General features: G+C 36.3%; 1 protein-coding gene across 5 annotated transcripts in view; it reads left to right on the top strand.

Annotated features, from left to right (window-relative positions):
* Positions 1–5260, top strand: part of PPP1R12A (protein phosphatase 1 regulatory subunit 12A) — a 163618-nt gene extending 158358 nt beyond the window's left edge. For 4 of the 5 annotated variants that reach the window (XM_030323293.1, XM_030323292.1, XM_030323296.1 and 1 more), the window contains 2 exons: positions 496–546; positions 3073–5260. In XM_030323293.1, coding sequence (XP_030179153.1) covers positions 496–546; positions 3073–3159 — 138 coding nt within the window. In that variant the 3' untranslated portion in view covers positions 3160–5260. Of the gene's footprint in view, positions 1–495; positions 547–1432; positions 1591–3072 lie in introns of those variants that run through there. The other variant, XM_030323297.1, reaches the window with a different exon arrangement.
* The last annotated feature ends 11662 nt before the right edge of the window (positions 5261–16922 follow it).

Raw genomic sequence — 16922 nt, 5'->3', positions numbered from 1 at the left:
CTGTAAAGCCAACTGGATAAATAATGGCTAGTAGACCTTGCAGGTGGAGGAGATGAACTTCTCTTAGATCCTTTTGAAAGTTTACACATATTTTAGGCATGTTTGCTTCTTGCGTTTCTGCTTCTGTCACTGTAGAATAATTGCATCTATGTGTGGGGTTTCTTTTCCTCTCTACATAATCCTCAGTCTTGAGTATTGGTTTATTCTATGCCTAAGTTTAAATGAACTGAAAAAACAGTTTGAACATGTTATGTAGCATCTTACCTTAAAGTCAAAGCTTTAAAGAAAGAGCTTATAGAAATTAAAAAAAATAATAATCTTCATATTTATTTCTTGAAAGACATTTGGAAAGCTCTTTGCACATCACTGGCATCACATCTTTTTCCACACTGCTCCTGATTTGATTTTTGACTCTAAAGTGTCACTATTTCACAACTTAGAGAATTAAGAATATAATAATTATGTGATAAATATTGGTACCTTAAATTGATCTAGGAACGAAGAGCTCTAGAAAGAAGAATATCTGAAATGGAAGAAGAGCTCAAAGTAAGTAAACCATGCTACTACTTATGAGAGACAGTGCTGTTTACGAACTTAAATTTTACAGAACTAATAACATACTGTGTTCATGTTAATTGTTCTCAACACTGATTGTGTAATTTGTGAATTATCCATATGCCGTGCTTCTCTTTATTCCTAAATCCAGGTTTTAGGTGAGCTAGGAGAACATTTATAATTCAAATCTTTTTGTTAATCAATTTTTATGGCTGTTTTGATAGTCAGGTGTAGAAGAAATTAGACAATAATGACTGTAAGATTTGGGATTTAGTATTTATTCTTCACATTTCACATACTCTGTTTCTTGGAGAGTAAATGGTGGAGTGGGGATCAATACAAAAGTGTTTTCCTTTGAAAATAAAGGACTTTACGGTAGCGGGCCAGCAGAGCTGTATTTTATGGAACTCTGAATTACCTGTAGAAGTAACAATTTGTTTTGAATGTTGGAAGGAACAGTTCTTGCAGGGGGAACAAAAATAGCACAGTTAATTGATTACCTTTTATCATATTGTCTTGCATAAAATATCTTTATCACATTATGAATTAATGAACTGATACTTATGAAAATGTGCCTATAGAATTAGACTGTCAAGATTTAATTATTGTATTGCTGAATTTGGTTCTTTGTTAGAATATTATTACTGAATGACTTTGGAGACAAATTTTTTGGATTTTGTTTGTTTATGTATTTTGTTTGATATGGAATTTTAGGACTACACTATTTACCTTTGTGAATCTCATGGAATATCCTTTTAAGACTCTTAATTTTTTTCCTCTTATATTCATTTATCTGTGATTCTTTGTATTTTTATTGTCCTCTTTTCCATTTTCTTATTTTTTTATTTTCTATTTCTTTATGTTCTAATTCCTGCAGAACCTGCACCAAATAAAGCAAATTCAGACTCTGAGAGAGTTAAATGAACGACTGCTGACTGAGAATAGGGCCTTGACAAGAGTGGTAGCCAAGCGCTCAGGGTTCTGTAGGCAACTGCAGTCTGTGAACCTATAACTTGTAGTTTCATCATTTCTTCTTGGTAGAGCCAGGCAGGTGTTTTTGTATTAGTAAGCGTGTCTTGAGCTCACTTTTACAAATTAATGCCATTGTGTCTGTAGCTTATCATATAACTGTTAATTATGCATGGCTTCTCAGAATGTTAGAAAGTGTCACTAATTGTATATTCTGACTGATAAACTACAGTGAATTTAGAGAACGGTTTAGGGATTTAAAGACTTGTCTGCACTTTTGCAAAAGCTTGTGCACATTTTTGGCTCTACAGATAATTTATGGATTAAAACTATGACCATTTAAAATTCTTGACTAGAAAGAAAAAGGAACGTAAACAATGTAACATGTATTTTACATATAATTAATATGTTGAAGGTGACGATTAAACATGTTTTATCTGTTTTTCAAAATAATGTCATTTTCACTCAGAACCACTTCAGGTAATATTCACTTAGTCCTTTACAGTGGTATCCTGATACGTAAACTTCACATTACTGTATTTTATAACCATATATTCTGAAAACAAGAATTGATTCATTCCACATAAATTTAAACTCTTCATAAAGATTTTGCTTAAGGTAATTTTGCCAAGTAGAAGTTTTACTTTTGTCTAATTTTACAATCTAGTACATCTTGAAAGCTGAGGAAAGGTAGTAGAAAACTATTTCCAGTGTCTTGCAAAGTATGTTAGTGTCCAAAGTATAAACTGTTCTACTTCCTAGCAAATCTGGCAGAGCACATGGAATTTAAGTCATTCTTAGTAGAAAATCCAGTTTACTGCTAACATTTCCACCCCCTCCTTCAGTTTGTCTATAGAACAGAAAATAGATTTCCTTTGAGGACCTGAGCGTGTGTTTTTCTCTTTGTTCCAAATACTGGTTGTTTTTTCAGTGCTTAGATATTTTCATAAATGTATTTTGGCTTATAAGTTATTTTATACTATTCCAATAATAGGAATAATTGTTATCGTTTAATGAGCACCTATCTTGGATCAGACACTGTAGTACATGCTTAAGCTTAGTACTACAGTTGAATCCTTTAAGGAATTCTAATAATTTAGAACAAGTCTAACTCCCTCAAAACTTCCCTAAATAGGCTGGTTTTCTTGTGGAATAATATTTAAGGTCCGATGTAAATAAAGTAAAAGGGCTTGGTTTAGGTGCTGATAGAAGTCTTAGAGGAACTCCCTTTGAGAGCCTATCCTAACAAAAAACAGGCTTCATTTTCTTGGCTGCTCTAATACAGTGTGCTTGTGAGTCATAATATCAAGTGATTTAGTACATTCCAAATGATAACTTTGGGAAAATAAACTTCTCATTCCATCATTTATTAAACTAATTAGCGTCACAAATCAAGTTTTTTCTTTCTTATACGTTTTAGCCACTAGAAATTTATATAACTGACAAAGCTTGTTCATGTGTCTTGTGGTGAAAATGTAAAAACACTGAAGGTAACATTTTTGTCTTCCTATTGAAGTAAAACCTTTTCTTTTATTTTTACCCTCATAGATGTTACCAGACCTAAAAGCAGACAACCAGAGGCTAAAGGATGAAAATGGGGCCTTGATCAGAGTAATAAGCAAACTTTCCAAATAAAAGGAAAAAAAAAAGCAGCAAGTAATGGAATTGCACATATGAGCAACCCAGTGGACCATAATTGACAGTCACTGGAAGCCTGGGAAGAATCCAGGGAGACTGTCATTTTCGGATATCCTGCCAAATGCCCTCTTATCTAGGAATTTTGTTTTGTTTAATTTTCTGGGTTTTTTTTTTTTTTTTTTTTTCTTGTATCAAGACCATTGTTTCATGTTAATGCAGCTGCTGAGAAGATTTTTTTTTTTTAATGACTGAGAAAACTTGTTTACAGCTCCAGCATTTAAGGAAAGTGTTCAAGGCCAGATATGCCTCAGAGATATTTAACCAGTAAGCCTTAGTTGTACATAAATACTTTTGTGTCAACAAAAACTTTCAGCTCTCACAGAAGACAGTTATTCAACATTTTTTGATGTGCCACAGTTTCCAGTTTTTCGATATTTTTTTGCTTTACATCTAAGTTTGGGTTTGTATTTTTTCCTTCTAACTCTTCATGTGGCAGACTCATCTATGTTTTCACAGCTTTCTCATTTACAGAAAAGAACACCTGTTCTCCTGATATCATTGTCATGTATTAGGCTAATGCTCTGTTGTCTTCCGCCTGGAACTGAATTGCTTGGTGGAACATTTGCTTTCACTGTTTGTGCAATATGCATTTATTTCTTATATGAATGCTTTAAAGTCAATTGAGATTAGATTCTTTTAAGTCCTATTTTCTGCCTTTGTTGGTCACTTTTTTGTTTTTGTTTGTTTTTTATTATTGTAGTATATAATCTTCACATTCATTTTAGCAGGTACTGAGTGATGCTGTATATATAAATAAGTGTATTGTTTTGATTTTTAGACCACCACATGGCATGCTTGACTATTTTCTTAATTCAAATGTCTGTTAATGCAAAGTAGGCTTCTCCATAATAGTGTTAAAAACAAAATTTGCTAACAATGTGATATAAAGACTTAAAAAGTAACACATTATGTGGGGCCCTATCTTTACAAAAGTTTTCTACTGTAAAGTGCTTTTACTTTTATTTTCAGTTTTCATTTGATAGTATTCAACCACAATTAAAGTTGCATAAGATAATTGCTTCACATTTCACATACCTATATTTATCTGAGTGCTGTCTAAAACTGTTGTGCTAGCCAAAGTAATGCTATGAAATCATTTGCAGACTTAACCGTGAGTTAATGTTAAATGCACTGTTATTGCCATGTGAAGAGGCATTGACTTTGATACCACCATCATGTTCAGACCATTTTATACATTTCAGTGGCCTTTTAAAAAAAAAAAAAAAAAAAAAAAGCAAAACCAAGTACATAGTGAAGATGGCTTTTATTTGGACAAATAGCTTTTATATTTTCATCAAACCATGCAAAAAAATACCACATCTTTCTGGCACATAACTGTCTCCTTAACCACTGAACAGTTCAGCCATTTGAATAAATTGTACATTGTAAAGCTTATAGTAGCTAATTGTATTATTGATTGTATTGTATACTATATTAAATGTGAATTTGTACCCCTTCATTTTAAAAGGTCATTGTGTTCTACTGCCTATTTTAGATTACTTTGGGGCTGGGAAAGGGTGTTTTGGTAAGCAGGATTTTAAGTCCTCTCTCTCTTGATTGGTTTTATGAAGATATAAGGTTATGCTCTTACTACCAAGCTCAGGATTCTTGATTTTTAAAGGTACAAGGATAGTTATGGGAATTTTATTTTTGGTTATATTTGAACTGTATGAATGGTGGGTCTGAATATAGAGAATTTCCATGGTCTTATGTGGACGTAAAATATACAGATAATTGATCAGTTTGAGTGACTGCAACATGTTCTGGTTGCACAACAGTTAGGCATGCTAAGGATTATATTTGTGAAGTTTGGATGCCTGTGAAGAATGATTAAATACATGTTTCTAATATTTTAGTGTTTTGTATTTAGGTTATTTATTCTTTGTATCTAAAACTGAACAGCTACTGTGCTATATTGATTTTATTGGTAGTATTGAGCAGACCTTGTTTCTGCATGAAACTAGTTGCAAAACCCACTATTTTGGAAATAAAAATGTATTTTGACATATACAAATAAAATGAATAAAACTATTTTAAATGTGTGACCTTTTACTGAAGACACTTAAATTTTGTTCTGAGATATTTAAATTCTGCATGGGTATTTTTTCACTAATTGCTTTACTTGGATTCCAATTTGAATAATTTTCGAAATTGTAATATTGTGATAATTTGCACAACATTGTACATGCACATCTGTAAATGCAATCTTAATTGCCATATTTATGCAATCTGTGTACCAATTTCGACAAATGTTTATATATTTTACATAAAGCTGTCTGTATGCAGAATCTGAGAACTAGTTTTTTTATGATAATAACTGGGTAAAAAATAATAGCAAGTTTCAAGATAGTAGCTTTGTAGCATGAGATTTCATTCACATAGACATTTTGTGGTTTCTAAATTAAACCTGTGCTTTTTCTTAGCTGCAGACATAGGCTTGGGAATACATATAAAGATAATACTCCATTGAAATGTAAAATAACACATCATTCCTCAACCTGGGTTTGTCCCAAGTTCAGCCCCTCATCTACTTACACGTCTATAACTACATAAAAGAGGCACTTTTAATTTGGGGAACTTGGGTAAAGGACTTGTGGCAAGCCTTTGTTTACATTAATATAAGAATTCAATTCTATTTCTTCTATTTTCAGTACTTGTTTTCCCTAAGCATGCTCACAGAACTAAGAACATTACTGTTGTTTGTCCTGCATAAAAGAATTTCACGTGCACATACTTCAAAGCCAAATGAAAAGCAGCTATAGAACTGTGTCAGAGAGGTCTCATACAAAAAGTAGGTATTTACCAATCCACTCGACTACTCTTTTGCTTAGAAGTTTGTTATCACTTAGTCTTTCCTGGCCGATCTGAACAGTCATGACTCTCCATGTCATAAGTTGTCATAAGAAGAAAATCATCCAGAGCCCAGTTCTCTTCAGACCAGGACCATGTGTTTCCCTTAGGACACAATAGTCTTGTAGTTTGCCCTCCACTTCATCATTAGAAGCAGAATACAGCAGACTCCACTAACAACTATGAACTACCCATTGGTGAAAACCTTTGGCCACAAACATGAAGTCTGACTGATGAGCAGTCTTTTCTGTGATGTCCACATGTTATACTGTATACGTGTAATCTCTGTGCATGAGTGCGTGTACACAAGCTGCTGTCCAAAAAGGATTGAGCATAGAATAAAATTGCTTTTCCTGTTGTATATAGCTCTAGATACCTAAATACATTGCTTGACTCATTTTGGAAAGGTTCTCTGGGGTTAAATGCTTTGGAAATGACAGATTGCTCTTTCTCTGAGGTAAGTGACGGAGAGTGTCTTATTTCTGTTCTTTGCCTGCAAAATGACCAGATTACAAAGCAATAAATTTAGGGCTCCTGGGTGGCTCAGTTAAGCATCTGACTTCGGCTCAGGTCATGATCTCACAGTTGGTGAGTTCGAGCCCCGCTTATCTCTCTTTTGTTCCTTGTTCACTTGCACCCTCTCTCTCTCTCAAAAAAATAAAAAATGAAAATAAATAAAAATAGAAGCATCGAGGAGTCAGGAGTTTAAGATTTTATAATAAGGTAACATAATTTGCTTATTACCATAACTTGAAATTTTATTACAAGATGTTTTTGTTTATTTTTGGTTTTGTTTTTTAAGAGACTGAGGAGGAACAGAGAGAGGGAGAGAGAATCCCAAACAGGCTCCGCATTTATCAGCACGGAGTCCAACACAGGACTTGAACTCATGGACCTTGGGATGACCTAAGCCAAGACCAAGAGTCAGACAGACACTTACCCAACTGAGCCACCCAGGTGCCCTTATTACAAGTTGTTTAAAGTTTATTATAAGTGAGCTTTTCTGAGCAGGTCTGTCACAACTTGCCACTGCTTGAATTCCAATAAATACATAGGTCACAAAAATTAACTAGGTTTTCATTTTAAAAGGTAAATGAAAGGGATGCCTGAGTGGCTCAGTCAGTCAAGCATCCAACTCTTGGTTTCGGCTCAGGTCCTGATCTCATAGTTCATGAGTTCTAGCCCCAAGTCATGGGGCTCTGTGCTGACGACACAGACCTTGCCTGGGATTCTGTCTGTCCCTCCTCTGCTTGCGTTTCTTTCTCTCTCTCTCTCTCAATAAGTAAATAAACTTAAAAAAATGATAAAAGGCTAATGAAAAGGAGGGAGTGTTTAAGAAATTATCACTATTAGTAGATTTTGTTTTGAATAATATACAGCTAATAGGGCCTGTCCTTTGTGCTTCTATTTCTGGGAGACTGAAAGTAGAAAAGAAGAAATTTATCTCCTTTCCCTTTCTCACACAGTATTTCTCACAGGTCTGATTCAATACAAATCTATTTCAATAGGATACCTACAACAGGCTATGTCTAGGCTTAAAATACTTCAGGGGTAGTGTTTCTTGATTTTTTTTTTTTCACATTCTTATTCTAATTCCACATCCTTACCCCGCATTCACTAAATTTCTCCGTCTTTCTTTAGAACTTGTTATTACTAAACCATTTTGTCCTATAGTGGAATTTTTTTAGACTTTTAGGCTTTCATGATCAAGCAGCTGGTTGATTTCCTGACACAAATTCTGTGTCCAATAGACCATCATAGTTTTAAAAATATTTTCACACACCCACATGCAAAAGAACTTCTGCATTCTTAAAAAATAGACATTTTTAGACGCACCTGGGTGGTCTAGTCAGTTAAACGTCTGATTTCAGCTCAGGTCAAGATCTTGCAGTTTGTGGGTTCAAACCCCACGTTGAGTTCTGTGCTGACAGCTCAGAGCCTGGAGCCTGCTTCGGATTCTGTGACTCCGTGTCTCTCCCTCTCTGCTCATACTCTGTCTTTCAAAACTAACGTTAAAAAAAAAAATTTTTTTAACGTTTATTTTTGACAGCATGAGTGGGGGAGGGGCAGAGAGAGAGGAAGACACACAATCCGAAACAAGCTCCAGGCTCAGAGCTGTCAGCACGGAGCCCAATACGGGGCTCAAACTCACAGACCGCAAGATCATGACCTGAGCCAAAGTTGGACGCTCAACTGACTGAGCCACCCAGGCGCCCCCCCCAAAAAAAATTTTTTTTAATACACATTTTTAACTTATGATTAGAGCTTAATTTCCAAGAGCCTTTTTATTTCCAAATAAGATAGGTGATATTGATAGTGCTATGGTTTTAGCAGCAAATTTTTCTCTCCCAATGAAAATGTGGACTGTCGATATATAACAGGTAAAAATTGTTTATGTTAACTCAATAGATATGACCTCACCCCAAAAGAAGTTACTCAAGACTTAATAATAAGCCTAAGACAGTAGCATGACAGCAGCATGATTTTCTCACTTGCTGCTTATTAATTCTATATTTTTAAACATGATGAGGAAAGAGCTTTGGATTCAGTCAGATCTAGATGTAAATCTCAGCTTTGTGTGTGCCATTAGTCCAACTACTTAACCATTTGGGCTCAATGTTTTCGGGTAAACGACATATTTGTATAAAATGCCTTGAATGCTTAGAGTTCAGTGGATGCTCAAAATTGCAATTACATTATTGCTTTGAAGAAGTTACATTAATTTGTGATTTTTTTAAGTACTAATTTACTTAGGAATATAATTTATTTTTGTCAATATAATTTCCAAAGAAGCTTGTAGTGTTTATTTAAAAAGTTTGTTTCTTGAGGGGCGCCTGGGTGGCGCAGTCGGTTAAGTGTCCGACTTCAGCCAGGTCACGATCTCGCCGTCCGTGAGTTCGAGCCCCGCATCAGGCTCTGGGCTGATGGCTCAGAGCCTGGAGCCTGTTTCCGATTCTGTGTCTCCCTCTCTCTCTGCCCCTCCCCCGTTCATGCTCTGTCTCTCTCTGTCCCCCAAAAAATAAACGTTGAAAAAAAAATATTTAAAAAGTTTGTTTCTTTTTAAAATACATTAAAACAAAATTTTGGAATAATTTACCCAGTTCCCATGAACACCTCATTTTTTACTCTAGGATCAGGAAGGGAGAAAGAGAAATAGGTGGATTTCAGAGGACTTCGCTTCCACCATTGCAAAGAAGGAAAAGGTACACCTGTGTAACCATGCCACATCTGTGCCAACAGATTCCAGGGACACTGACTCTGGCGGTGTGACTAATCCACTTATGGACCCCAGTTGCTGTTACCAGAGGAAAGATGGGGAAAGTGGCAGAGAATTTATATATGTGACATAGAATTTATTTGCCATACAGAAGAGGCAAGTGGTAAGTATGGGCTAGTAAATGTTTTCACACTTATAGGAGGTAATTATTACTCAGTATTTCTTGTTTTCATTAAAATTTATGCCTGTTGGAATGTCAGGATTATCACTAGCTTTGGATGCTTTTAAAGGTTGCATGATGCCTCTCATAAAATATCCTCAGGTCATCTGGGTTATTTACCAGCCTTCAGTTCAGACTAACCTTGTGACTAACGGTTTTCTGCAGAAGAGCTTTATTATCTTCCCTGTTCTTTTGTCTGAAATTTATAGTCCTGCCTCTCACTCTTGCTCCCTGTCTAGACTGCACCTCTTGTGTCAAGTACCTGCTTTACTACAATCAGCAGTAGAAAAACCAGACAGAAGGCAGCTAAATTTCACTATTTCCTGTGTACCACATCCTATACATATCTTGGTTTTCTGGTTTAAAAAAAAATTTTTTTAAGCTGTTTGTTTTACTGAGCTCCTGGAAAGAACAGGGTCTTTGTCATTTTTGTTCTCAGCACCTAGCACAGTGCCTTGCACATAGTAGATGTTTGCTGAATATTTTAAAAAGGAAAGAAACCCAAATAATTAAATTGTGATATATTCATTTTGTGGAAGAAGAAATCTCAGCTGGCTTCTAGATTTTTTTAAGTCTGTTAAGCTATTGAACATAAACATTATGATTCCTGCAGACTTGGTCACTCAACAAGTTCCTGTTAGCCCTTACAAGCCAGACACTGCCCTGCCTGGTAGGTATACACTGAGAAGCAAAGCAGGCAGCAATAAAACCCCTGTCTTGGGGCGCCTGGGTGGCTCAGTCGGTTAAATACCCAACTTGTCTCAGGTCATGATCTCACGGTTCATGGGTTCAAGCCTCACATCGGGCTCTGTGCTGACAGCTCAGAGCCTGGAGCCTGCTTCAAATTCTGTGTCTCCCTCTCTCTCTGCTCCCCACCCCACTTGCACTCTGTCTCTCTCAAAAATAAACATGAAAACAGAATTTAAAAATAAAAGCTGTATATTAAAAAAAAAAGCCTGCCTTGTGGAGGTTACATTCAAATAGTGAAAAGATTGAAAGTAGGCAAATACACTATTGTAGAAGATAAAGTTCTCTGGAAAAAAAAGTAGAGTAGGACAAGAGACTTCAGGGATGAGGGCGAGTTAGAGAAGGCCTCACTGAGAAGGTAACATTTGAGGAGTGTCTAGCTGACTCAGAATGTGTGACTTTTGATCTCTGCATTGTAAGTTCGAGCCCCATATTGGGTGTAGAGACTACTTAAAAAATAAAATCTTTAAAAAATAACATTTGAGCCAAAACTGGAAGAAGGAGAAGGGAAAAATACTGCAGGTATCTGGAGAAGAGCTTTTTCAGAGGGAGCTAGGAAAGCAAAGGACTTGAGATGCAGGTATTTTCGAGTGTCCGACAAACCAGAAGGTTAATGTTAACAGCCATGTGAACAAGAAGATTAGGAGAGATCAGAGAAGCAACAGAGAGCTAAATTAGGGACTTCGTTTAGACATGTATTGACCACATACCATGCACTAGCCTTGCTCCTGAGTGATAGACTTGCTTCTTCAACAACCTTACTGTTTTTTTAAGTATGTATGTATGTATGTACGTATGTATTTTGAGAGAGAGAGAGAGAAAGTGCAAGCAGGGAAGGGGCAGAGAGAGGGAGAGAGAGAATCCCAAGCAGGCTGCACACTGTCAGTGAGGAGCCCGATGTGGGGCTCGATCTCACAAACGGTGAGATCATGACCTGAGCCGAAATCAAGAGTCAGATGCTTAACCGACTAAGCCACCCAGGTGCCCCAGCAACCTTACTATTTTTATCTATGCCCTTTCCCAATAATAATTTGTAGCTCTTTATAATAAAAACTACAAATACTATTTATTTAAAAATAAGAATTAGATTGTAAATTTTGAATTGAGAAGAATAGGGAACAAGTCTCCTCAGGGGAAAATTAATTAAATGCAAAACATTTGCTAAGACTCCTGACAGCCAAGTTAGAAATGGAAAAATGGGTTATTATACACATCAATACTACCTAAAAGAAGCACACTGGTTCTTTGGGCAAAATTGATATTTTAGATCAGTTCTCAAAAGAATTTTCCCATTGGTTTTGCAATTGGTCTGTACACCTAATGCATTGCCTTCATTTATGTCTCTTTTTTGTAGCATTTGTTCAGATGGTCATTTTTTATTTATGCTTTCAAAAGTAAAATCGAGAATGTAAAATGTGCTTCTATAGTTGCTAAGATGTAGTTCCAAGAAGGATCAGATTACTTTAATCCTGCTGACTAGTAGTATCCACCATCTTTCTTGTCCTAGGAATGTCCCAGGAATAGTTAACTTAATCATTCCTCTAAAACAGTGGTTCTCAAATATGAGTCACCTGGAGATCTTGGGCTTCACTCCTATTTCTAATTCAGTATTTAGGGTCTGGAGTGGGACAGTGAATTTGCATTCCTATCAGGTTAACAGGTGATGCTGATACTGCTGGTTGAGGGATATATGTATTTTGAGACATACAGCATTATAATATCAGTTGTCCATCTCTTGACTGGAAATAGAGAATTTGAAAATGAAATCTCTTCTGAGAACCCCGAATGTGGGTATCCTGTTATTAACAGTTAAAAGAGATAATATAGGGGTGCCTGGGTGGCTCAATCAGTTGGGTGTCTGCTCTTGATTTCAGCTCAGGGGGCTAATTGGGGTCTTTTGTGGTTCCATTAGCCAAAGCAAAATTGAGAAAGGAAAACATAGCTGGAGGCCTCACACGCTCTGATTTCAAACTATATTACAAAGTTACAGTAATCAAAACAGTATGGTACTGACATAAAACCAGACACATACATCAATAGAACAGAACAGAAATCCCAGAAATAGGGGCACCTGAGTGGCTCAGTCAGTTAAGTGTTTGACTCTTGGTTTCAGCTCAGGTCATGAGATGTGACCCTGTGGTGGGCTCTATGCTGTCAACACAGAGCCTGCTTGGGATTCTCTCTCTCTTTTTCTGCCCCTCCCCCATTCACACTGTCTCTGTCTCTCTCAAATAAATAAACTTAAAAAAAAAAGAAAAGAAAAAAGAAAAGGAATCTCAGAAATAAGCCCACCTACATATGGTCAATCAATTTATGAAAAAAAATTATGAAAAAACTTATGAAAAATACAGAAAGAACAGTTTCTTCAATAATGTGGGAAAACTGAACAGCCACACGCAAAAGAATGAAATTAGAACACTCTATTACACCAACTGCAAATAATAACTCAAAATGTATTAAAGAGTTTTAAAAAAAATATGTTAAAGAGTTGAATGCAAGACCTGAAACTGTAAAACTCCCAGAACATAGGCGGGTGCCCGGGTGGCTAAGTAGGTTAGGTGCAAGTGGCAGCTCCTTGTTTTGGCACAGGTCATGATCTCACAGTTTGTGATTCAAGCCCCTCGTCGGGGATTCTCTATGCCCATTCCCCTGCCCCCCCAAAATAAATAAGCCTTTTAAAATAATTTTTTAAAAGAAGAAAAAAAACATAGGCAATAAACTCCTTCACACCAGTCTCAGCAATGATTTTTTTTTTGCATCTGACCTCCAAAAGCTAAGGCAACAAAAGCCAAAATAAAATAAGTGGATTATATCAAGCTAAAAAGCTTCTGCACGGCAAAGGAAACCAACAAAATTAAAAGGCAATGTACTGAATGGGAGAAAATATTTGTAAACCACTTATCCAAAATGTATAACACTTATATATAACTCAGCACCAAAAAAGTCACCAAACTCCAGTTAAAAAATTACCAGAGAATCTGAATAGACATTTTCTTTCTTTCTTTTCGTTTTTTAAGCAAGCTCTACACCCAATGTGGGGCTTGGACTCACAACCCTGAGACAAAGAGTCTCATGCTCTACTAGACTGAGTCAGCCTGGCACTCCAAATAGACATTTTTCTACCGAAAACTTACAGATGGCCATCAGATGCATGAGAAGATGCTCCACATCACTAATCATCAAGGAAATACAAATCAAAATCACCATGAGATACCACCTCACACCTACCTGTAGAATGGCTAGTGTAAAAAAAAAAGGAAGAAGTATTAGCAAGGATGTGGAGAAAATGAGGCCTTCGTGCACTGTTGGTGAGAATGGAAAACAGTATGACGTTTTCTCAAAAACTTAAGTATAACTGCCATATGATCTAGCAATTCCACTACCAGGTATTTATCCAAAGAAAACAAAAACACTAATTCAAAAAAATACATGCAACCCTATGTTTATTTTAGCATGACAACCAAGCTATGAAAACAACATAAGTCTCCACTGATGAATAACTGGCTAAAGAACATGTGGTGTGTGTGTGTGTGTGTGTGTGTGTGTGTGTACACACACACACACACATATGCAATGGAATATACATAAATGTATATACACATGTGGTGTGTGTATATGTATATGCACAATATATATTCAATGGAATCCTGCTCAGCCATGAAAAAGAGCAAAATCTTGCCATTTGCAACAACACTGATGGACCTTGAGGGAATTTTGCTTGGTGAAATAAGTCAGACAGAAAAATATAAATACCACTAACATGTGGAATCTAAAGAACAAAATAAAACTCAAAGATACAAAGAATAGAACTGTGTTTGCTAGAGGAGAGGTTGGTTTGGAGGTGTGCAAAATGGGTGAAGAGGGTCAAGAGTACAAACTTCCAATTATAAAATAAGTAAGTCAGGAGGGTGTAATGCACAGCATGGTGACTATAGTCAAAAATATCGTAGTGCATACTTGAAAGTTTCCAGGAGAATAAATCCTAAGAGTTCTCATCATATGAAAAAAATTATGACTCTGTATCATGATGAATGGTAAGTAAACTTACTGTGGTGATCATTTCAACAGAGTATACAAATGTTGAATCATTATGCTGTATGCTTGGAAATATTATAATGTTATATGTCAACTATACTTCAATAAAAAAAAAATAAAAATGAACACTGGAGGGGCGCCTGGGTGGCTCAGTTGGTTAAGCATCCAACTACAGCTCAGGTCATGATCTCTCAGTTTGTGGGTTTGAGCCCCGCATCAGGCTCTGTGCTGACAGCTCAGAGCCTGGAGCCTGCTTCGGATTCTGTGACTCCCTCTCTCTGCGCCTCCCTCACTTGTGCTCTGTCTCTCTCTATCAAAAATAAATAAACGTATAAAAATTAAAAAAAATAAAAAATAAAAAAATAAAAAAAATAAAAATGAACACTGGGGCACCTGGCTGGCTCAGTCAGCAGAACACGCAACTCCCAATCTTGGCGTCATGAGTTCAAGCCTCACGTTGGGCATAGAGCTTATTTAAAACACAAATAAATGTAGGGCACCTGGTTGCTCAGCCAGTTAAGCATCCAACGCTTGATTTCAGCTTAGGTCATGATCTCATGGTTTGTGAGTTTGAGCCCTGAATGGGGCTCCAAGCTGACAGTGCAGAACTTGCTTGGGATTCTCTCTCCCTCTGCCCCTCCCTGCTCACTCTCTCTGTCTCTCTCTCAAAATAAAAAAACTTTAAAAAAACAAACTTTAACCTGAAAAAATAAAAGTTTAAATGGAAATAATAATGAACAATTATGGTAATGGATAGGAAGAATGCCTTCTAAAGTCATATCAGTAGATTTGACATGGTCAAAGAAAGAAAGAGTGAATTGAAGACAGGTCAATAGTTACCCACAGTGAAGCTCAAAAAAAAAAAAAAAAAGAGAGAGAAAGAAAAGAAAGAAAAAGAAAACAGCACAACACACAAGAGCTATGGAACAATATCATATAGTCTCCTATCTGTGTAATTTTAATCCCAGGAGGAAAAGAGAGATAAATGGGACAGAAGAGATAATGGTCAAGAATTTTTCAAAATTAATGAACCACATCAAACCACAGTTGCAAAATGGCAAGGTTTTGTTTGTTTGTTTTTGTTTTTGTTTTTTTTAACCTAGGTACACAATCTTTCCAAATTTCCAAATTTCAACTATAGGAGTTTTTGACACAAGAGTCTCTCTGTAAAGAAAACAGATGCTGTGTCATTAACACCTGGATCTTTTTTTCTTAACAGGAGGCTGCAGCCAGCTGTTGATAGGGCATCATCAGTTCAGATGCCAACACAAGTTCCTTTAAGGTAGACCTTTTGTTGGGGCTCCTGGGTGGCTCAGTTGAGTGTCCGACTTCGGCTCAGGTCATGATCTCACCATCCATGAGTTAGAGCCCTGCGTCAGGCTCTATGCTGACAGCTCAGAGCCTGGAGACTGCTTCAGATTCTGTATCTCCCTCTCTCTCTGCCCCTTCCCCCTCATGCTCTGTCTCTCTCTGTCAAAAATAAATAAACATTAAAAAAAATTTTTTTAAAGACAGACCTTTTGTTTCCAGATATGAAGACAAACGTTTAACACATCTTGGCCTTTGCTTGTTTCAGGCAGTTCATCAAACCATGATCTCCAACAAAACTCTGAGCCACATCTTGTAGAAACCTGGGTTCCATGGAGCCGCAGTGAAGAAACTCTAGGAATTGCAATACGCATCTTTAATTTGTCATAGTCCACTACAAGTTAGTACTATAGCACTTTATGTAAAATGGCAGAAACTTGCAACAGTTTATGTCATTTACCACCCTCTATTCCTTGTGCTATTGCTATCATACATTTTATATCTACTTATGTATAAATACCACAGGACTATGTGATAATTTTTACAATAATAATCAGTTGTCCTTTAAATAAGGGGAAAGAGTTGATGTGGTCAGCAGAATGATGGTCTCCAAAATATGTCCATGTCCTAATCCCCAGAATTTGTGAATATGTTAGCTTACATGTCAAAGGGGAATTACGGTAGTAGATGGAATTAATGATGCTAATCAATTGACTTTAAGAAAGGGATATTATCTTAGATTACCCAATTAGGCTCAGAGTAATTACAAGGATCCCTAAAATGGGGAAAGACAGGCAGAAAAAAAAAAAAAAAACAATAGAAATGGCAGCATGAGAAGGATTCAGCTTGACATTGGTGACTTTGAAAATGGTGAAGTGGGTCACAAGCCAAGGAATGCAGGTGGCCTCTAGAAGGTAGAAAAGCAAGGAAATGGATTCTACTCTAAAGCCTCCTTAGGAGAACTGTTAACCCCTTAATTTTAGCTCGGTGAAGCCCATTTCAGACCTCTGACCTCCCAGTTTAAGACAATCCATTTATCTTATTCAACCCACTTTGTGGTAATTTGTTATAGCAGCAATAGGAAACCAATATAGATAGTATTTTGTATTTACTTTTTCAGGTGCTCTTTATTTCTTCCTGTAGATTGAAATTGTCATATCATGTCATTTACTTTTAAAGAACATCTTTTTGCATTCTTTGCAGTGGAGGCCGGCTAGTGATGAATTCTCTCAATTTTTCTTTTATCTTTATTTCTGTATTTACCTTTCATTTATGGAGATTATTTTCATTAGATATAGAATTCTTGTTCAACTTATATTTCCT

The sequence above is a fragment of the Lynx canadensis genome, chromosome B4 (assembly GCF_007474595.2).
Source record: "Lynx canadensis isolate LIC74 chromosome B4, mLynCan4.pri.v2, whole genome shotgun sequence".
Lineage (NCBI taxonomy): Eukaryota > Metazoa > Chordata > Mammalia > Carnivora > Felidae > Lynx > Lynx canadensis.
Note: the sequence above shows the minus strand (reverse complement) of the source record. Positions and strands in the feature narration are given on the sequence as shown.